At 49.2% G+C, this 16,821-nt stretch overlaps 3 protein-coding genes and 1 long non-coding RNA gene across 4 annotated transcripts; 1 reads left to right on the top strand and 3 right to left on the bottom strand.

Annotated features, from left to right (window-relative positions):
- Positions 1 to 15: 15 nt before the first annotated feature.
- On the bottom strand, positions 16 to 3,618 carry LOC112874152 (plastidal glycolate/glycerate translocator 1, chloroplastic). The gene is made up of 8 exons (XM_025937332.1): positions 2,811 to 3,618; positions 2,410 to 2,725; positions 1,702 to 1,963; positions 1,496 to 1,611; positions 1,237 to 1,346; positions 943 to 1,120; positions 507 to 636; positions 16 to 392 (listed from the first exon to the last, which is right to left on the bottom strand). The coding sequence occupies exons 1-8, from the start codon at positions 3,168 to 3,170 to the stop codon at positions 242 to 244; spliced, it is 1,623 nt and encodes a 540-aa protein (XP_025793117.1). The 5' UTR covers positions 3,171 to 3,618; the 3' UTR covers positions 16 to 241.
- Positions 3,619 to 3,856: 238 nt separating this feature from the next.
- LOC112874156 lies at positions 3,857 to 5,237 on the top strand. The gene is made up of 2 exons (XR_003224909.1): positions 3,857 to 4,052; positions 5,040 to 5,237. It is a non-coding gene; the product is annotated as an uncharacterized LOC112874156 (long non-coding RNA).
- On the bottom strand, positions 5,142 to 8,064 carry LOC112874155 (choline-phosphate cytidylyltransferase 2-like). Its single transcript, XM_025937336.1, has 8 exons — positions 7,763 to 8,064; positions 7,205 to 7,318; positions 6,515 to 6,610; positions 6,380 to 6,422; positions 6,134 to 6,289; positions 5,971 to 6,039; positions 5,734 to 5,844; positions 5,142 to 5,581 (listed from the first exon to the last, which is right to left on the bottom strand). The coding sequence occupies exons 1-8, from the start codon at positions 7,954 to 7,956 to the stop codon at positions 5,486 to 5,488; spliced, it is 879 nt and encodes a 292-aa protein (XP_025793121.1). The 5' UTR covers positions 7,957 to 8,064; the 3' UTR covers positions 5,142 to 5,485.
- A 1,521-nt stretch (positions 8,065 to 9,585) lies between these two features.
- On the bottom strand, positions 9,586 to 15,386 carry LOC112876551 (4-coumarate--CoA ligase-like 3). Its single transcript, XM_025940682.1, has 6 exons — positions 14,275 to 15,386; positions 12,384 to 12,573; positions 11,613 to 11,749; positions 11,413 to 11,480; positions 11,216 to 11,318; positions 9,586 to 10,100 (listed from the first exon to the last, which is right to left on the bottom strand). The coding sequence occupies exons 1-6, from the start codon at positions 15,340 to 15,342 to the stop codon at positions 9,942 to 9,944; spliced, it is 1,725 nt and encodes a 574-aa protein (XP_025796467.1). The 5' UTR covers positions 15,343 to 15,386; the 3' UTR covers positions 9,586 to 9,941.
- Positions 15,387 to 16,821: the final 1,435 nt, after the last annotated feature.

The following is a 16,821-nucleotide window of genomic DNA, read 5'->3' as shown; positions in this document are numbered from 1 at the left end:
GAGAATTGCAATGCAGGAGTAAACATCTAGTTCACCTTTTTTTTTTCAAGCCTCTGTACATGGTAAATTATTTCCCAAAATTTCACCTGGGACGTTGTTTTCTCATCTTTTCTGAACATGACTCTCTTAAACAGAAAAAAAAATCTTCTTTTCTCTGAATTGATGAATTCATCAGTTACCAGAAATGCTTTGTATCTGCTAACCACAGCGGCGAGCCTGAATCGCTCATCATGACCTGATCTCAACCAGCTATGAATATCAAGCTTTGCCTCACTGCTGGAACCGAGCAAATCAGCGATCCGAAAATCCCCGTGAGACCATAAGCGATGGCGCAGAAAGGCAGCGCTTCGGGCTCCTTGGCTGACAGTGCTGCTGTTCCCAATCCATGAGCACTGCACCATCAACCAAACAATGAAACAAGGTTACATGCCATTCAGGGCCTGGATCCTGATCATGCTTTGCAGAGCAAAAGAATGAGCCGGACCAACACATTTCGAGCAAGTTACCTGGACGCTGTTCCTATTCCTCTGGCGATGGGGTCTTTCAGACCAAGTTTATCCATAGCCGCTTGGACGAAATTGGCACCAATGAGCCCGGTAAGGACAACCACGGCAGCGGTTAGCGAAGAGTTTACACCTGAACCACAAGAAAAACCACGAACCTGCTGGTCAGCAATTTATGGCAAGGATAAATGGAACGAATATTCAACTCTTTCTGAAGACCTGAGTCAAACAACTACAATTTTTTCAAAAATAAAACTACAGATTTAGGTAAATTAAGTAACCTATGGTTAACTTTACTGCGAATACAAGCTAGGAACTCATCATCATAACACAGGATTTAACTTGCAGGGGAATACAAGCTAGGAAACCCAATCTTATCTCGTCGTTGATGCTGACTGGAATATAGACAATTCACTAGAGAATGCAAACCAGTGTTTACCTTCGAAGAAAGATACTATGCTCAAAGCCAGCGCCACGGTAATACACCTGGGCAATATCGATATGGTTAACGATGGCTCCAGCCCTATCAGGCGCCCTATGATAGCAGTTGAGTACAAAGAGAACGTCGATGCAAGGGCAATTGATGTGAAGATCTCTGCTGCGTGCCTCTTCACAAGCTGAAGTCAGGAAGCATAAAATAGGTAGCATTCGTTCAGACAACAGGCACTTGTAGCAAAATAGAGCTGAACAGAAATGATGTCACATAATGAATAGCCAATATGTGCAGTGGTACCTTTCTCGCCTTGAACATTGAGAATGCAAATGATATGATCACAGACCCAAGGAAACCCATTAGAACGTCACCAGCTCCGGGATTAGAGGGCGCCTTTGTAAAGTAATCACCTGGACAACCACTTTAAATTTCTGAGAGCACTATGATATTGTGTTTATGTTCTATGGTACTCCGGCCACAGATGCTTTGAAGGTAACTCTTCTAAGAACTAAAGAATACACAGTTTAACTGTAGGACTAGTAGGGTTTAGCTTATGAACCTAGCACGGCATCAAGTCCAGACCCGGAGAGGTACCCATACGCTACAGCTGCCAAATCCGCAGAAAGTGCGCAGGAGATGATTGGATGCAACACTTTCTTGACACCGGCCGGTAACCTGAAAAATACCGAGATCGTCAGGAAAAACAGAAATGAGCTGCCTGCGTAGTTTGGATCCTATTGATCGAGTTTATATAAGCATATTTACCCAGAACCAACCATGTATCCCAGCACATTGGCAGCGAGCAGGAACGGAAGGCATGTTCTTGCTGTGGTACCAAGTGCTGTGGGATTGAAATATGCAACACCAAATGATGCCACGAAGATGGCACCCCATGCCCAGGTTTCGAAGGTCGAAAAAGGCGACGGCTTGCTCATGGGCTCTGATGGTATAAGCTGCGTCTTCACAAGTTTTCTCACAGCTAGCGCTGTGTACCCCGCGACCGCGAGTGAAGCGAACCATCCACCAACTAGGGGAGAAAGCCAAATGAGAACCATATAAATGTAGTTGTCCCAAATTTATTTTTCAGAAATGGAAATATAGACTGCCAAGGCAACAAAAAGAAAATGAACCAGGCCATTGATGTAATCAAATCTAGTTCCTTCTCTACCGTGTGTTTCATGTGCAATCACTTAACCCAGAGGATCACGATGCTATCATCAGTCAGACTGGCTTCGTACTTCACAATTTTAAAAACGTCATCTTTTCTGTTGCAGTTCTGCTAACCTACATACATGAAGGAAAGCATCCTCTGCCTTAGTGCCTTTGCAGGCATGAACTAATTCAATTTTGTAAGTGCGTGTCATAATGTCATATTTCAAGTTTTTCTTGACCCTTCATATTACTAGATGGATAGCATGAAATTAAGTGAAGAGAAACAATGAGTGGTACGATATGATCGGGAAGGATACATACAGGTGATTGCGAAGATCTTGAGGCCTGAAGCCGCTGGGACATCCCTGACGGCTAGCGGCAGCACGACCAGGGACGGGACATAGAACAGGGGCAGCCACCTCTGGATGAACAGAGTGGCGGGCTCAAAGAAGTCTATGAATCCCTTGGCGAGAGCGGGCACGAACGCGTCGAAGACGACGAGCACGGAGAAGACGCAGAACATGCCGAAGAGGGCGCTTGGGAACTTGATGGACGCGGCGACGAATGCCTGCTTGAGGAACTTGTCGGTGGCGACCACGATGCCCAGCGACACGAGCAGGTGCGCGACGCCAAGAATCTGCGTGCATAGATACACGCATCGATCGGGTTTGATTCAAGAAGAACATAAAGGAAAAGTTGAAAGCAAGCATCTATCTTCTCACGGTGGGCAGCAGTCCGGATGAACCGGACGTGGCGCTGGCATTGCCGGTGGAGTTGGGGACGATCAGCCGGCGGCGAAAGTCGGACGATGACGATCGGGGAAGCGCGGCGGTGCCATTGTTGGATTTGGATGGACCCATGAAGCCAGTAGTGTTGCCGGCAGCGATGCGGCTCAATGCTGCTGCTGGGCGGCCACGGGGCGGGGACGCGGCACAAGAGGAATGGAGCGTGACCGATCCGCATCGTCGGCATCGAGGAGGAAGCGTGCAGGAGCGGACAGCCGACGTGGCGCGGGGGCGGGCGGAGACGCGGTGGTGGTGGCAGCGTAAAGTGGCAAGCCCAATCATGGCGGTCGCTGCCATGGAGTAGGAGAGCGTTGCTCGTGGAGTGCAGAGGAGGACGAAGCGAAGTTTCCCTCCCTCCTGCAGGGCTGCAGGCTGATCAGCTGATGTCCCGCTCCTCCCTCGCGCGCGCGCGCCGGCCCGGAGCAGGCAGGTGGTAGCGGGATCGCAGATTCGATGCGATGCGATGCGACGCGTTGGGATGGAAGGGGGAGCTACTGGGATAGCCGGCGGTGGAGGTGTGGCCACAAATTGCCGGCATGGCAGCGAGCGCGGATGGGGTTGGGATCGAGACCGTTTGGGCTGCGAGAACCCCCTCGCCTCACGCCCTCACCTGATCGATCAATTGATTCTCCTCGTCCTCTTCTTACGATAGCGACGGCAGGAGTACCAAGCGAATGGATGGGAATATCTTAACCCGCGACATGCCGCGCGCTCGCGGCGGTCAGCCGCTAGTAGTAGATCGCCGGAGAAGCAGTGGAGGGCCGCCGGGGTTTGGGTCCCCCAAGGAGCACTTTCGCCGGGGCAATTTCCCTGAGTGGGAGGCCGTCCTGGTGGCGGGCGGCGCTGCCGACTGCAGACGGTGGCATGGCAAGGGATGTTGAGGCACGGGGCGGGGGCGGGAGCTGCGGTGGAGGTCGCGCGCGAGGAGAGCTGGAGGAAGACGACGATGGAGGGGTGGGCGCGCCGGCAGCCGGCATCAACGGACACCGGCCGCTCCGCGCCCCCCGGAGGCCCCCCGGATCACGCTGCCCCCAGCGCCCCTCCCTCGTGCGGTTGCCAGCTGCGGTTGCGGGCCCTGGGCTACAAGCCCATTGAAGCGAGGACAGGCCCAGTAGCGCTAGGCCCTTGCTACGTGTCTGGCCTGCTGAAGCAGCTACGGGCTGGGCTGCTCGCACGCAGGTACCCTTGTTCGTTCGTAACCTCCTACAGTTGCACGAGTTCCCAACTTCCCGTAATGATCCCTGTTCTCAAAAGAAAAAGAAAACTTGTAATCCCATCAGCAACACTGGATATCCGGGAATATTAAGAGTCACATGCGCGGGTGCGAGGGAACGAGTCGTAGAAGCTCCGCGCTCGGTTGTAACGTGGCTGAAGAAGGTTTTGGGGTGGTAGGGAAGCACGGTGGAGGTGGCGGGTTGAGGGGGCGAGGGCGGCGGGACACCGCCGGCGGTCGGGTAGACAACCGATGGACCAGATTAGAATGGAAGCGTAGCAAGCCGAGTGGCGGCGGCCAGCGGTGACGGATCCAGCGACAGGGGCGAGCTCATAATAAACCTTATGGGCCTTTTGCGATGGCTCGCATCCTAGTCGCACAGCCCCCTGGATATCCCTAACAAGCTCATCGATTCAAGATTATTCATCAATTGCTCGCTAATATTGAGGGTCGCGCGCTGCTGTGAGACGTCCTGTCGCATAATTATGGTCGAGGGATTTTTAACATTTTATTGGGCCCAAAGTTATTATACTAGCCCACCTATGTCCATGCACAACATCACATACCACTAGACCACTAGCGTGTTGCAGATTTAACATATGCATCGGGTTATATGCACAACGATTCAAAGTAAAACCATCCATATCTTCCGAATCAAGTATCTAAATCAAATTCCGATTTCACTATTGGATTTCTTATAACCAGAGCTATCAAATAAGTCCACACTTGATAATATTTAAATGAAATCTTTTAGAACTACTTTTAAGATATAGAATAATTTTTATCGTACAACTGGACAATTAAGTATAAAATCATCCAACCACATTTAAGTGCAGTCTTAATATTAAAGATTTTTGTCATAACAAATCCAATAGTATAATTAAAATGTAGTTTTAGTTGCTTGACTTATGAATATAATATTCTTTATTTGCAATATATACTCTTTGTATCAGGTCTCAGTAGGAAGGTTATTCAGCACTCTTAACTCGTCAATGCTCTCGGACATAAGAGCAGAGGGAGATGAAGACCAACATTACAGGTGACAAGAGCATATATGGCGAATGTTTGTCTTTACCCATTATGGATGGAACATATAATATATAACCACGAAAGAACAACAATCCCGATAAAGAAAAAGAAGGTTAATCTAACCCTTACGTACAAAGAAAAAACGACCGTAACGATGCCCAAAACACCAAACGCCTCTCCTATAGACATTGTATACGGCTTCCATTTGCATTACAAAACTAGAAACACCTCAGCAACTGCGTTGCACTCTTACAAGCATCCGCGTTCCATGTCGCCACACCACACCACACAATCACCTGAGGATGAGCATCGGTCCACTTCACCCTAGACCGGTCCACGAGGGTTCATCTACACTGCAGCAGCAGCACACTTAGGCCATCACCGGCTGCTGCACAAGACCAGCGTTCATTCCTTTGCTCAGCTGTCTCCCCAGCCTCTCCTGTATCCTGTCCTTGATGGCTGTTTCCTGAGTACAATAATTAAAAGACGTCAGTTTGAGCTGAAAGCCAGCAAATTTACCCCAATTCTTAACAAGTATTGACCTGCCACTTATCTAACAAGTTTAAAATTCCATTTAGCTAGCTTTGGCAAGATTACATTCTTAGAAAAGCATATTACCATGTTGTGGCAGTGTTGCTCAAACTTCTCCAGGAAACCGGCAACCCAGCGATCCGCGTTGGCAAGCCATTCTTCATGATTCAACCCAGCGGTCTTTGCCACTGTTTGCAACTGTGAGGCATAATTCACACAAAGCAAGATGTCAGTAAAACTGATGGCCATAATCTGCAAGCCTTAAAGTAGTAAACCGACTTCCCAAACAAGTACTGATCAGTCTCAGAGCAACAGCACGGTTACCTTTTCCTGATGCGCCTTCACAGTCTCTCGCAGTTTATTAATCTTCATATTAACTTGCAGTTGTTTCTCCTGATGAAAATAATAAGAGTTGATATGTTACTACTTGCAAAACCTCTAAAATAATTCTGTTCCATCAGTATGTGCCAACAAAGAAGTGCCTAACCTTGACATAGCTCACACCTAGATCCTTCCTAGAGTAGCCCCGTGCTAAATTCCTCATGACATACTGATTGTAGTCCTTTAAGATCCTCATTATGAGGTCCGAAGTAGAAACTCCATCTGTCCTTTTTGTTTCCTTGAATTTCCCGATCTTTTTAACCTAATATACATACAAGCAGAAATATTTTCAGCATGGAAACAAAGCAAAGATGCATATAACATTTAATTGGCTATGGCAAAGGAGACTTACAAAGTCATAGACATCATTTGCAGCCCCACTAGTATCAGCATAACTGTAGTAACAAGAAAGGTACAACAGTTAGTTCAAGTATTTAGAGGGCGAAACAGGAACATCTGAAATAGGCCTTGTGCAGATCAGACTTACGGTAGCGCATCATGAGCAACATAGTCAATCTGATGCTTGTCAATGAACTCCTGTGTGAGAACCCAGGGAGCATCAGGAATGACCTCATCAACCCACCTAAAATCAGTAGATAGATGGTCAGCCAATCAATATGGGAGAAAGGAGCAGGGTTCAATTTCATTCGTGACATAGCAGTTTTTCAGAATCTTGCTTTAGTTGTTTTTTGGTATCATCTATGAAGATTTATCATCTTTAGCTTAGCAGAAGAGGCTTAACAAACTCTTAACCACAAGCATCAGGTGCTTAAAACAATCTTAACAAGCCGTGATAAAAAAGGTCAACGACAAGGCATAAAAGAGGCTGTAGGATGCAGTAGCCTCAAATTTACAGTGCCTTCAATTTCCAGTTGATTAAAAAGAGTATAGGTTGTAATGAGGGATATGTTATGAGTGTTGGGGTAAAAGACCTGGATCACAGAATGAACAAAAGATCTGGTTAACAAACAGACAAGAGCACTACAGTAGCACTGCTGGTGGATCTTGATATCATTCAGAGCATAAGGGCAAAAAGGAATATAAAATCTACAAGAGTGTGATGACTCGATTATCACCATTTACAGGCGCAATTACAATTGACATCATAAAAATGGGTAGTTGGTTGAACCGAATCAGCTAGCTGTGATAAGAGTAGTAAAAGGCTGGATTTACTGACTTGCAGTGGCGCAGGGACTCGTAGCGCTCTTCCTGGGTCATGACGGTCTTGCCCTTGTAGCGGTAGGTGAGCTCGTCGTTGCAGCATCCGACGAGCAGATACGTGTTGGGGAACCTGCGAGTTGCCACAACAACACATGGGATGTGACGATTAGATAATGGAGAGCGCGCATTAAGAGTTAACGATGGTAGCAGCTGCATCATCACGGGCGACTTAAGCGGAGCGCGCAGGAGTCGATGCCACGCATGGCACAAACTGTACCCAGATCCCGTTGACGGAGGAGGTTGAAATGTCAACTCCGGTGGGGTGGGGTGGGGTGACGGGCACGCGCAATTACGCACGCGACTCGCGACGGGGAAGGGAGGGCGAGAGATCGGGCGGGCGCGCGGCGGCGGTGGCGCCCAGATCTAACGGAGCCCGCCTGCGGCAGCCGAATCGGCGGACGCGGCGGCGCGCGAGGACGCGAGGGACATGACAGGGACGGATCTATGCTTCGTCGCGTTCCATCGTGGAGGAAGAGTGCGGTGGGGAAGGGGGGAGAAGGGAAGGGGGCCGTACAGCTTCTTGGCCTGCTCGAGGGCGCGGGCGTGGCCGAAGTGGAAGAGATCGAAGATGCCGTCGGCGTAGACGCGCACGGGGCGGTCGACGCCGCCGCTGCTCCCGGCGTGCTTGGTGGTGCTGTTGGGGGCGGGATCCGCGGCGGCCGCGGGCTTGGCGCCCTGCCGCTTCCTGGCATTGGAGACTCGCGCCATCTCTCTGTGTGTGCCTCTCTCGGGGTCACGGCAGCGACGGCGGAGGAGAAGAGAAGGGGTGTGGAGTCCCGCTGCCCGGTTTCCCTTCCTGGGAAGGGGGGGCGAGGCCGCGCGCGGGCGCGTCCATAAAAAGGCGCGGGCGCGGTGGGAGGAGCCGCGTGTCCGGTGCGGTGCGAGGGTGCGCCTCCCCGGTCTCCGTCTCCGTCTCGTGTCCGTATCCCTGGTGGTGTTTCGTCCCAGAGTCCACACGGATTTTCGGGCGCGCGGAGGGTTGGGGTCGGAGCCGTCTGATTAAGGCATGCTGGCTCTAATCAACGGTCAGCACGAGGAGTCCCGCCCTCAGCCCGAACCACGCATCCGGCACCTGCCGCTTCCCGTTGGGGTGGGCAGGTGCCGGCACGCGAGCGCACGAGATGCGCCGGAGGCCCGAGCGGTGCCCACGGCGGCTCAGCGGGTGCGCTGCTCGCGTCGTGCTCGTGCCCCTGCACCTACCACGTGGCAGCACGGCACGACCGAATTAACAGATGCTATCCTCTTGTGCCCCTCTGTCCCCGTCGGCCAGCAGCAGCAGCCGTGGTCGAGCACGGTGATGCCGGGCTGATCGGTGAGCGTGCAGAGCACAGCGGTGCACGGATGGGGTGTGGAGTTCCTGGAAGCAGCGCAGCATGCAGGATACCCCCATCACCTTCTGCAGAAACGGAGGTAAACAAGGGGGGCAAAAATAAATGCATCGGCCGGTGTTAGCTGAGCTGCCCGGGTCGGCGGCGGATTTGATCCCGTCGAACCAACGTTTTTTTTTATTAGGTTCCGTTTGCACTGTTTTTAAGCAGCTTATCTGGTGAAGGTGAAACTGTTTTCAAAATTATTCGGCGAAACATGGGTATGCGGGAGAAGTTGGGTAGTTTCTTCTTCCCCCATCTAAACTAAAAATAGTTTCACCGGATACTTTATAAATAAATCGGCTGAAAAAAATATCTTTTTCTTACACAGCTTCATATGAAATCTTTTTCCGAATCTCCTCGATAAGCTGTGCCAAAGGGCTCCTACCAACGGCCGGCCGGCCTGCCCGCCCCGCAAGGCAGGCAGGCAGGCAGCGAGCTAAGAGCGCAGGATCGTGCAATTATACACTTGATTTTTGACGGTTACTGTGCAAGTGTAGGCATCCATCCTCGTTGATAAGAGGGGGCCAGCATATCAGTCGGTGACGGCTGCCATTTAGTACAGCATGGCACACAGCCTCGACGAGTCAATATTAGTGTGAAATAGGAAAACACCAGCTTTTTTAATTGGAAAAAAGGGCAGATATTCGCGTACTACCGCGCTAGGAGCACACGGAACCCGGTCCAGGCAAAGCCAGCCAGCGACCAACCAACACCTGCCGCCCGCCCGCCCGCCCGCGCGGCTTTTCTCTTCTTGGTCGCATTCCGACTCGGGCAAGCAGCAGGAGGTGGGGGGGGGGGGGGGGGGGGGGTCACATTCGCTGATCCGCGTAGGAAGCACCGTTTTTCCCAAACCCACAGAAAGAGAGAGAGAGAGAGAGAGGGAGCGTCAGCAGCGCACACCATATATTATGCACCCTGCGGGCTGCGGCATCTGTTCTTTCTCTAGAGAACTTGACTATGACTTGAATGACCATGGACGAAACTTTTAAATTATAAGTGAAACCATCTACAAACATAAACCTTTTTTTTTTTGCGAGGAATCTACAAACATAAACCTGATGACTACTTTGATGCCAAAGTATACACAATTTAACTTGTTACAGAACAATAATACAAACGAAACTAAGAACCTGGATTAAAAGAAGAAACGTCATTTCTCCTGTTACCTCACCGATCCAAAAACAAACACGCCACCAGACCGTGTGGATTTAACTTAGCTAACTGGCGACCTGAATGAACATTTATTCACACGACGGCAGCAGCTTCAAAATAAAGCTGAGAACGCTGGCGCAGCTTGACTCGTGCGGCCCTGCCTGCCTGCGGTTACAGGCTCGAATGGCGCTTGGGGTTGGACTTGGAATAACTTGTCGGACCAGCAGCGGCGAGGGAGTCCTTGAGAAGCCGCCTCAGCACCTTTCCAGCAGGCGACCTGGGGATCGACTCCACGAACACCACCTTCCGCACCTTCTTGTACGCGGACACCTGCAGCGTCACCTCACAAACTTCGCCTCAGGAAAACAAATACTACCGTCTACAGATGTCATTACAGGATGCAGTGTTAACCAAAAGGCATAGTGGTAAAGACGATGGCATTGGCAGGCGTCAATGTAGCACCCACGACAGTGATTACAATCCAATCCCATCAGCCACAGCCAACAGGTAAGTATAATGTAATGCATGCTCACATTAGTTGGACACAGTCAGGAAGAAAAACTCCTAGACGCAAGACAGGTTTGGCAAGAATTGCAAGTGCGTCTCTAGCTACGAAAGAAAAGGTCTCCAAGTAACAGCTGGGAGCACAATTCTTCAAGCAAACGGGGAATCTAATTCCCCAAGTCAACAAAAGGAGGAGTGCATGCCAGCCTGGCCTGTCAGTACTTACTAGATGATGTGTTAATCACACATTTTTTGGAATAGAAGAAAGCCTAGAGTTCTTTGGGGTGTTAGAAATTAGAATGATGTGCATCAGGCTAGCCTGCTACTGCCAAACCACCTGACCTCACACTCCCGGATAGTTATACATTGCCATCCGTACGGATGCGCTGCTACCCTGAGACTGATTGAGAGCGCATGCATGATGTGCGTGCCCATGGGCAATGGCAGCTTCTAGCAGGCAGCACCGCTGTACAGGTGGGGAGCATGCACGGCAATCACAAGCCACACGATCTCGATTTTCAGACTTGCTAATATCTGTCTTATTAGTTGCTAGTCCTTTTTCTGGTGAAAGCAACATTTATTTGTATATATGTAGATTCGTCACAACGCTTTGCCTGAAATTTGATGGCTAGGAGGAAGACGCTGCTTCTAGCAGCAGCAGCAGCAGCAGGACAACACTGCCGTACAGGTGGGGGGCATGCACGCAACCACAAACCACAACCTCAATGTGTAGACTTTTGGCTTTTGCTAATATCTGCGCCTTATTAGTTACTAGTCCTTTTTCTAGTGAAAGCAACATCTATTTGTATATATGTAGATTCGTTACAACACTTGCCCGAAATTTGATGGCTAGGAGAAAGACGCCGTGTTATACTGTGACAGCATGGCAAGTTGAAGAAGAAACACCCGAGTGTAGTGCGCGGTTTTAGTATTTTCTTTACCTGCTTGGCCACATACTCCATCACTTGCATACATGAAAGGTTGCTTCCAGATTTCCTCACCACGAAAGCTACTGGTATCTCTCCAGCTTCCTCATCCTCAGCACTATCAATTGAAACACAAAATTCTTAGAATTAGGTTCAAACGCATGACTGCAGATCAAGATGCATCAGGGCCTAGCGAAGAAGCTAAAACTCACGATGTCACAGCCACATCCACAATCTCTGGGTGCTCGACCAAAACTGCTTCCAAGTCAGCTGGAGCTATCTGATGGCCAGAAAAATGGAACAACAATTTGTTACTACAACCAAAGCTTTCCCCCATGACATCAACAACAACAATGGCAAAAGTAGAGAACATCAGCTGGGCCTGCTAGGCTGCTACAGGAAGCCTGCATACCTGAAATCCTTTGTACTTGATCACCTCCTTCAAGCGGCCCACTATGTACAAGTACCCATCTGAATCGAAGTAAGCAACATCACCCGTTCGCAGCCAGCCATTATTCACTGCGTGTGCATCCTCATCATTCAAGTAACCTGTGAAGAAATAATTCGTCAGAATCCAAATGCAAATGAGCAATTGAAGAGTTATTCGATACTACAAATAGTAATTGATGTGGCGCCGTAGTACTACAACAGAGCTTTATGGATTGGGCTAAACAACATTCCAATCAATTTCAAAGTACATAAGCTAAATGAACAGTCCAATCGATCTCAAAGTACATAAGCTAAACCAACAGTCCGATCGATCTAGATCTGAGATTCAGTTCCTGGTAAAGGCAGACAATTTTTACATGGATGTGCTTACCACCGCTGGCACCGCAATAGCGAGTGAAGTCTGTAGATTGACATCATTGGTACAAGGAAATAAGTGTGACTATAAAGAAAACAATCAACCAAATTATTTGCAGCAAACGAGATGGATTCTGTTATCTTGAGGAGCTAAACAAAATGTCATACAGAGAGATAAAGTAAACGCATCTTATTATTATTTTCAGTGACCAGCTCAGCAGATACAAGCACAGTCAGGCTAAGTTTTTATAGAAAATTAGCAATATGTCAACCTATCTCTTTGAAAGAATTCCCTGGCCTTTGAATGTTAATTTATATCTAAACACTTTTAATATGAAGTGACGAAGTATCACAGTTAAGCTCATGATACTGTCTGTACCTCTCATTATAGCTGGCCCATGGAGCCACAGCTCCCCACAAGAGCCTGGAGGCAGGTAGCAACCAGTTTCCAGATCAACAATTCTGGCATGCATGTTTGGAGCCAGAAGTCCTACTGAAGCATACTTCTTCTGCTTTGAAGTATTGAAGCCGCGAGTTGCTACAGCAGCAGATTCTGTCATTCCATAACCCTGTGCGCACATTAAGTTGCATGAAGGTAAGATTTTATTTTTCACTATTGGGTTTCCCATTTTCCGTTAAAGAATGAAAAACAAGCAGTCTTATACAGAATTTAACGATGTTCTGCAAAAGGAACAACAAGATGCTGTCATGCTGATGTGACTCAGCAGCAACACAATAAAACAGTACAACCAAGAACATCTCCTAGGACAGCAACAAAGTTTAAAATGAATAATTACTCCAACAATATGTATTTATCTACAGAAAATGAGATAACGAATCCAGTTTACCGTTTCAGTTCTTCAAATTTAAACACCATTGTTGATGGCTACATGTTCAGATGCAGTTAGTATCATGAACAGTGTATGTCAATCTATTTCTAGAACCAGGGAGTTCCCACATGCCTGCTTCTTTCGGAGTAAATTCTTTGTTTTTGGATTTTTGAGGGATAAAATCCTTTTCCGTTGCTATTAGAAAGTGTAAAATCTTTCTAAAGCCCACCGCTGGACTCAACAGTACACATCACCAAGTGACGGGTACAGGTGATCAAGTATGCCAACTGGGAACCTCGACTTTAAAATTCAGAACAAGGCACATCATCACATTACCCATACAACCATATCCTAATCCTTTTGCATAGTCACACACTCCGTAACCATGTCAGATTCTGACATCCATGTCATATACTCATATTTCACGAGGTATTTGGCAATTGACATGCCCCCCCACCCCCACCCCCCCCCCCCACCAACCCTCCACAAAAAAAAACTTGCCGAATCAGACACCCACCAGCCCCTTGTCCGCGTAACACTGGTGTGGATAATGGAAGCAAAAAGGACTACTTCACACTTGTCTTTACCTACCTAGCACACCTAGAACATTGCATGTCTGACTACTCTTAAGCAAAAAACTGAACTGAAAGACCCCCACCCATGACAGATTCCAAGTGGTATTCGGCATGTTCCAAACAATTGAACACCTGCACCTAGAGTTGGACACCAGCATCCGCACCCATGTCCGTATAACACTGACGTTGGATACTCGACACTTGTCTTCACCTATCTGTCACTCTTCAAATTTTTTGCAAGGTTCGTTAAAAAGAAAGAGAATATTTTGCATGGCTGCCTACTCTTGAGTACTTGAGGCAAACTGAAAGTCGGCACCTATAAAAAAGCTGAATTTTAACATCCACATTTCCGAGCAGGGCATGTGGTCAAAACTCAGAAGTCAGAATTGACCAAAACTGAAATTTTCTCCAAGACAACTGGCTCCTACTAGATTTGTGCACCGCTATGTAATCTAGTACCAAAACAGAGTGGAGTAGGCATCAGCACTTCACTAGTAGGTACTAGGTAGGGACGCACGGGTCAACTACTGTGAGTGGAGTAGACAGATATGTAACAGGGTTTAGCATCACAGCTCATTCGTGATCACAAAAAAGAAACGGGGGAGGTGGAGTAGTTGTTCCTTGGTGATGTATGTCTGATGGATTTGTAGTCTGAATAGTAGTTAGTCATACTGAAGGTTTCTGTTTGTCAGGGGCAGTACTCTGTAGCGTGGTTTGATGCCTGACAGATGTCGCTGGAATTCTAGAGAGCGAGAAAAAGGAATTGTGTATGTGGCTGGTTGGGCTGTCAGCCCGTTCTGCAATGCAATGTAAACTCTTAAGAATGTTTTGGCCCAGCTGAATAAAAAGAATAGGGTAGGCCTACCTGAATGAAATCGACGTGGGGAAAAGCCTTGACGAAGTCGTTGATGAGCCTGCCGCTGGTTGGCGCTGCACCGCTCGACACCTGCACCAAGGAATCCAATGCCGGCGGCTGGACCGCGTGCACCAGCGCCTCCATGATGGGCGGCACGAGCGGGAAGTGCGTGACCCTGAATCTGTCGATAGCCTTGACGGCCTCGCCCACGTCGAACCTCTTCATGACGACGACCGTGGTGCCGAGCGAGAGCAGGCCCACGGCGAAGAGCGAGAGGCCGTAGACGTGGAACATGGGCAGCGCCGCCAGGTAGACATTGTCACAAGCAGGTGACGCGTACTGCGAGGCCTCGAAGCGCACGAAGAGCTCCACCGTGGCGATGAGGTTCCGGTGCGTGAGCACGACGCCCTTGCTCCGGCCGCCCGTCCCCGACGAGTAGAGGACGGCGGCCGCGTCGTCCTGCCCCACCGGCGGGGCCGCCGGCACGCCGGGATCGTGCAGCAGCAGCGCGCGGAAGGGCGCGAACTCGGGGGCGCCGGCGCCCGCGACGCGGAAGGTCTCGGGCACGAGGACGACCGGGACGCACAGCGGCGGGAGGCTCCCGGCGTTCTCGGGCGCGGCGAGCACGAGGGCCGGGCTGGTGTCCCGCACCCTGGCGGCGATCTCGGCGGGGGTGCTGGACGGGCTCATGGAGGTGGCGACGCCGCCCGCGGCGAGGACGGCGAGGAACGCGACGGGGAAGGCGACGGAGTTGGGGAGCGCGAGGAGGACGGCGTCGCCCGCGCGGAGCCCCGCGCGGACGCGGAGGCCCGCGGCGAGGGCGGCGACGAGGCGGCGGAGGTCCGCGAGGGAGAGCGCCTCGCCCGTGGCGGCGTCGACGAGCGCCGGGCGCGCGCCGGCGGCGGGGGGCGCGCGGGCGAAGATGTGCGGGACGAGGGAGAGGGAGGGGTCGGCGGGGAGGCGCACCGGGGGGTGCGTGCTCGCGTACGCGCCGGAGGCGGCGCAGTAGAAGGTGGCGGCGGCGGCATTGGCGGTGGCGCCGTTGCTGGGGCCGTGGGCCGCCACGCCGTCCTGCATTGTCACTGTTGTTGATGTCTCTCCCCTGCTCCCGTTGTGTCGTGGCAGCCTTGGACTCTGGCGGCACCTGCACTCCCTGCCCGAGTATAAAAAAGGCACGATTATTCGGCGGCTTGGGATGCGATGCGACGGCTTCAAGCTTCGGAAAGGGAACCGACGAGGAATCTTAGGGCCTGTTTAGATCCCCTCCAAATTCCAACTTTTTATACTCTCTCTCCATCACATCAATTTTGAGATACATGCATGGAGCAGTAAATGTATATAAAAAAATAACTAATTGCACAGTTTAATTGTATATCACGAGACGAATCTTTTAAGCCTAGTTAGTCTATAATTAGATAAAATTTGTCAAATACAAACGAAAGCGCTACAGTACTCCGGTTTATAACATTTGCAATTTGGAGAGCATCTAAACAAGGCCTTATGCTTCATGCAACAGATTATTTTACACTGGAGTAAATGGGTAATAGCAGCCAGCCGGACTGAAAATGCAAAGTCAACCCATAACGTGCTGCCCTGTGCTGCCGATCTGAGACAATTCTGCATGTGCGGAGAAAGGAAAAGAACAGCAACTTCTGTGTCGAACACGTTTGTTTGGTTCCGGTGGGTGGGTGGGGGTGTGTGTGTGTGGGTGGGGGGGGGGGGGGGGGGCCTTTAAAAGTTAGCCAGCAATGGGGGACCTAGCCAAATTCGCCTTGTTATTACTTACTCCCTCCATCCTAATTACCATTTTACTCCCTCCATCCTAATTATCATTTGATTTAGTTTGTCTAGATACATATATTTTGCTATGCATCTAGATATATATATATATTATATCTGGATACGTAGCAGAAATTATATATTTAAAAAAATTAAAATGAATTGTAATTTGGGATGGAGGAAGTACTAGAGAGTGTTGGTGCAAGACCAAAAGGTGCATGCACATCATGGATCCTTCCCTTTCTTCTTTTTCTTACAACATTCGAAGAGTTTATCTGTTATTAAGGACATGTTTGGATCCGCCGAACTAAAGTTCAACCCCGTCACGAGATGAATATATTAAGCCTAATTAATCCATCATTAGCACTGTATCGCAAAATGATCAAATTATGGACTAATTAGGTTTAATGAGTTTATCTTGTAAATTAGTTTCCATTTATACGATTGATTTTATAATTAAATTATATTTAATACTTCTAATTGGTGTCAAACATCCAACCAGATCGACCGAACCATTTGACCAGTGAAGAGTCAGCTGACTCCACACCACCCCATTGTGTTGGTCTTGGTCTAAAAGGACATATATACTGTATATGCAATGTTAAGCCGAAATTTTGAGCTAATCAAGGTCATATATGTCGCTGGGTTCTTGTCTATATGACGCCAATTAATTTAAAATTGAGCTAATCAACATCATATATAAATGAATAAAGGGTGTGTATACAGGACATTATGCAGGAGAGGTGCATATCTTTGTGTTAAGAGAGAGAACAATAA

Source organism: Panicum hallii, chromosome 9, assembly GCF_002211085.1.
Source record: "Panicum hallii strain FIL2 chromosome 9, PHallii_v3.1, whole genome shotgun sequence".
Classification (NCBI taxonomy): Eukaryota; Viridiplantae; Streptophyta; class Magnoliopsida; order Poales; family Poaceae; genus Panicum; species Panicum hallii.
This window is presented reverse-complemented; position numbering and strand designations above follow the sequence as displayed.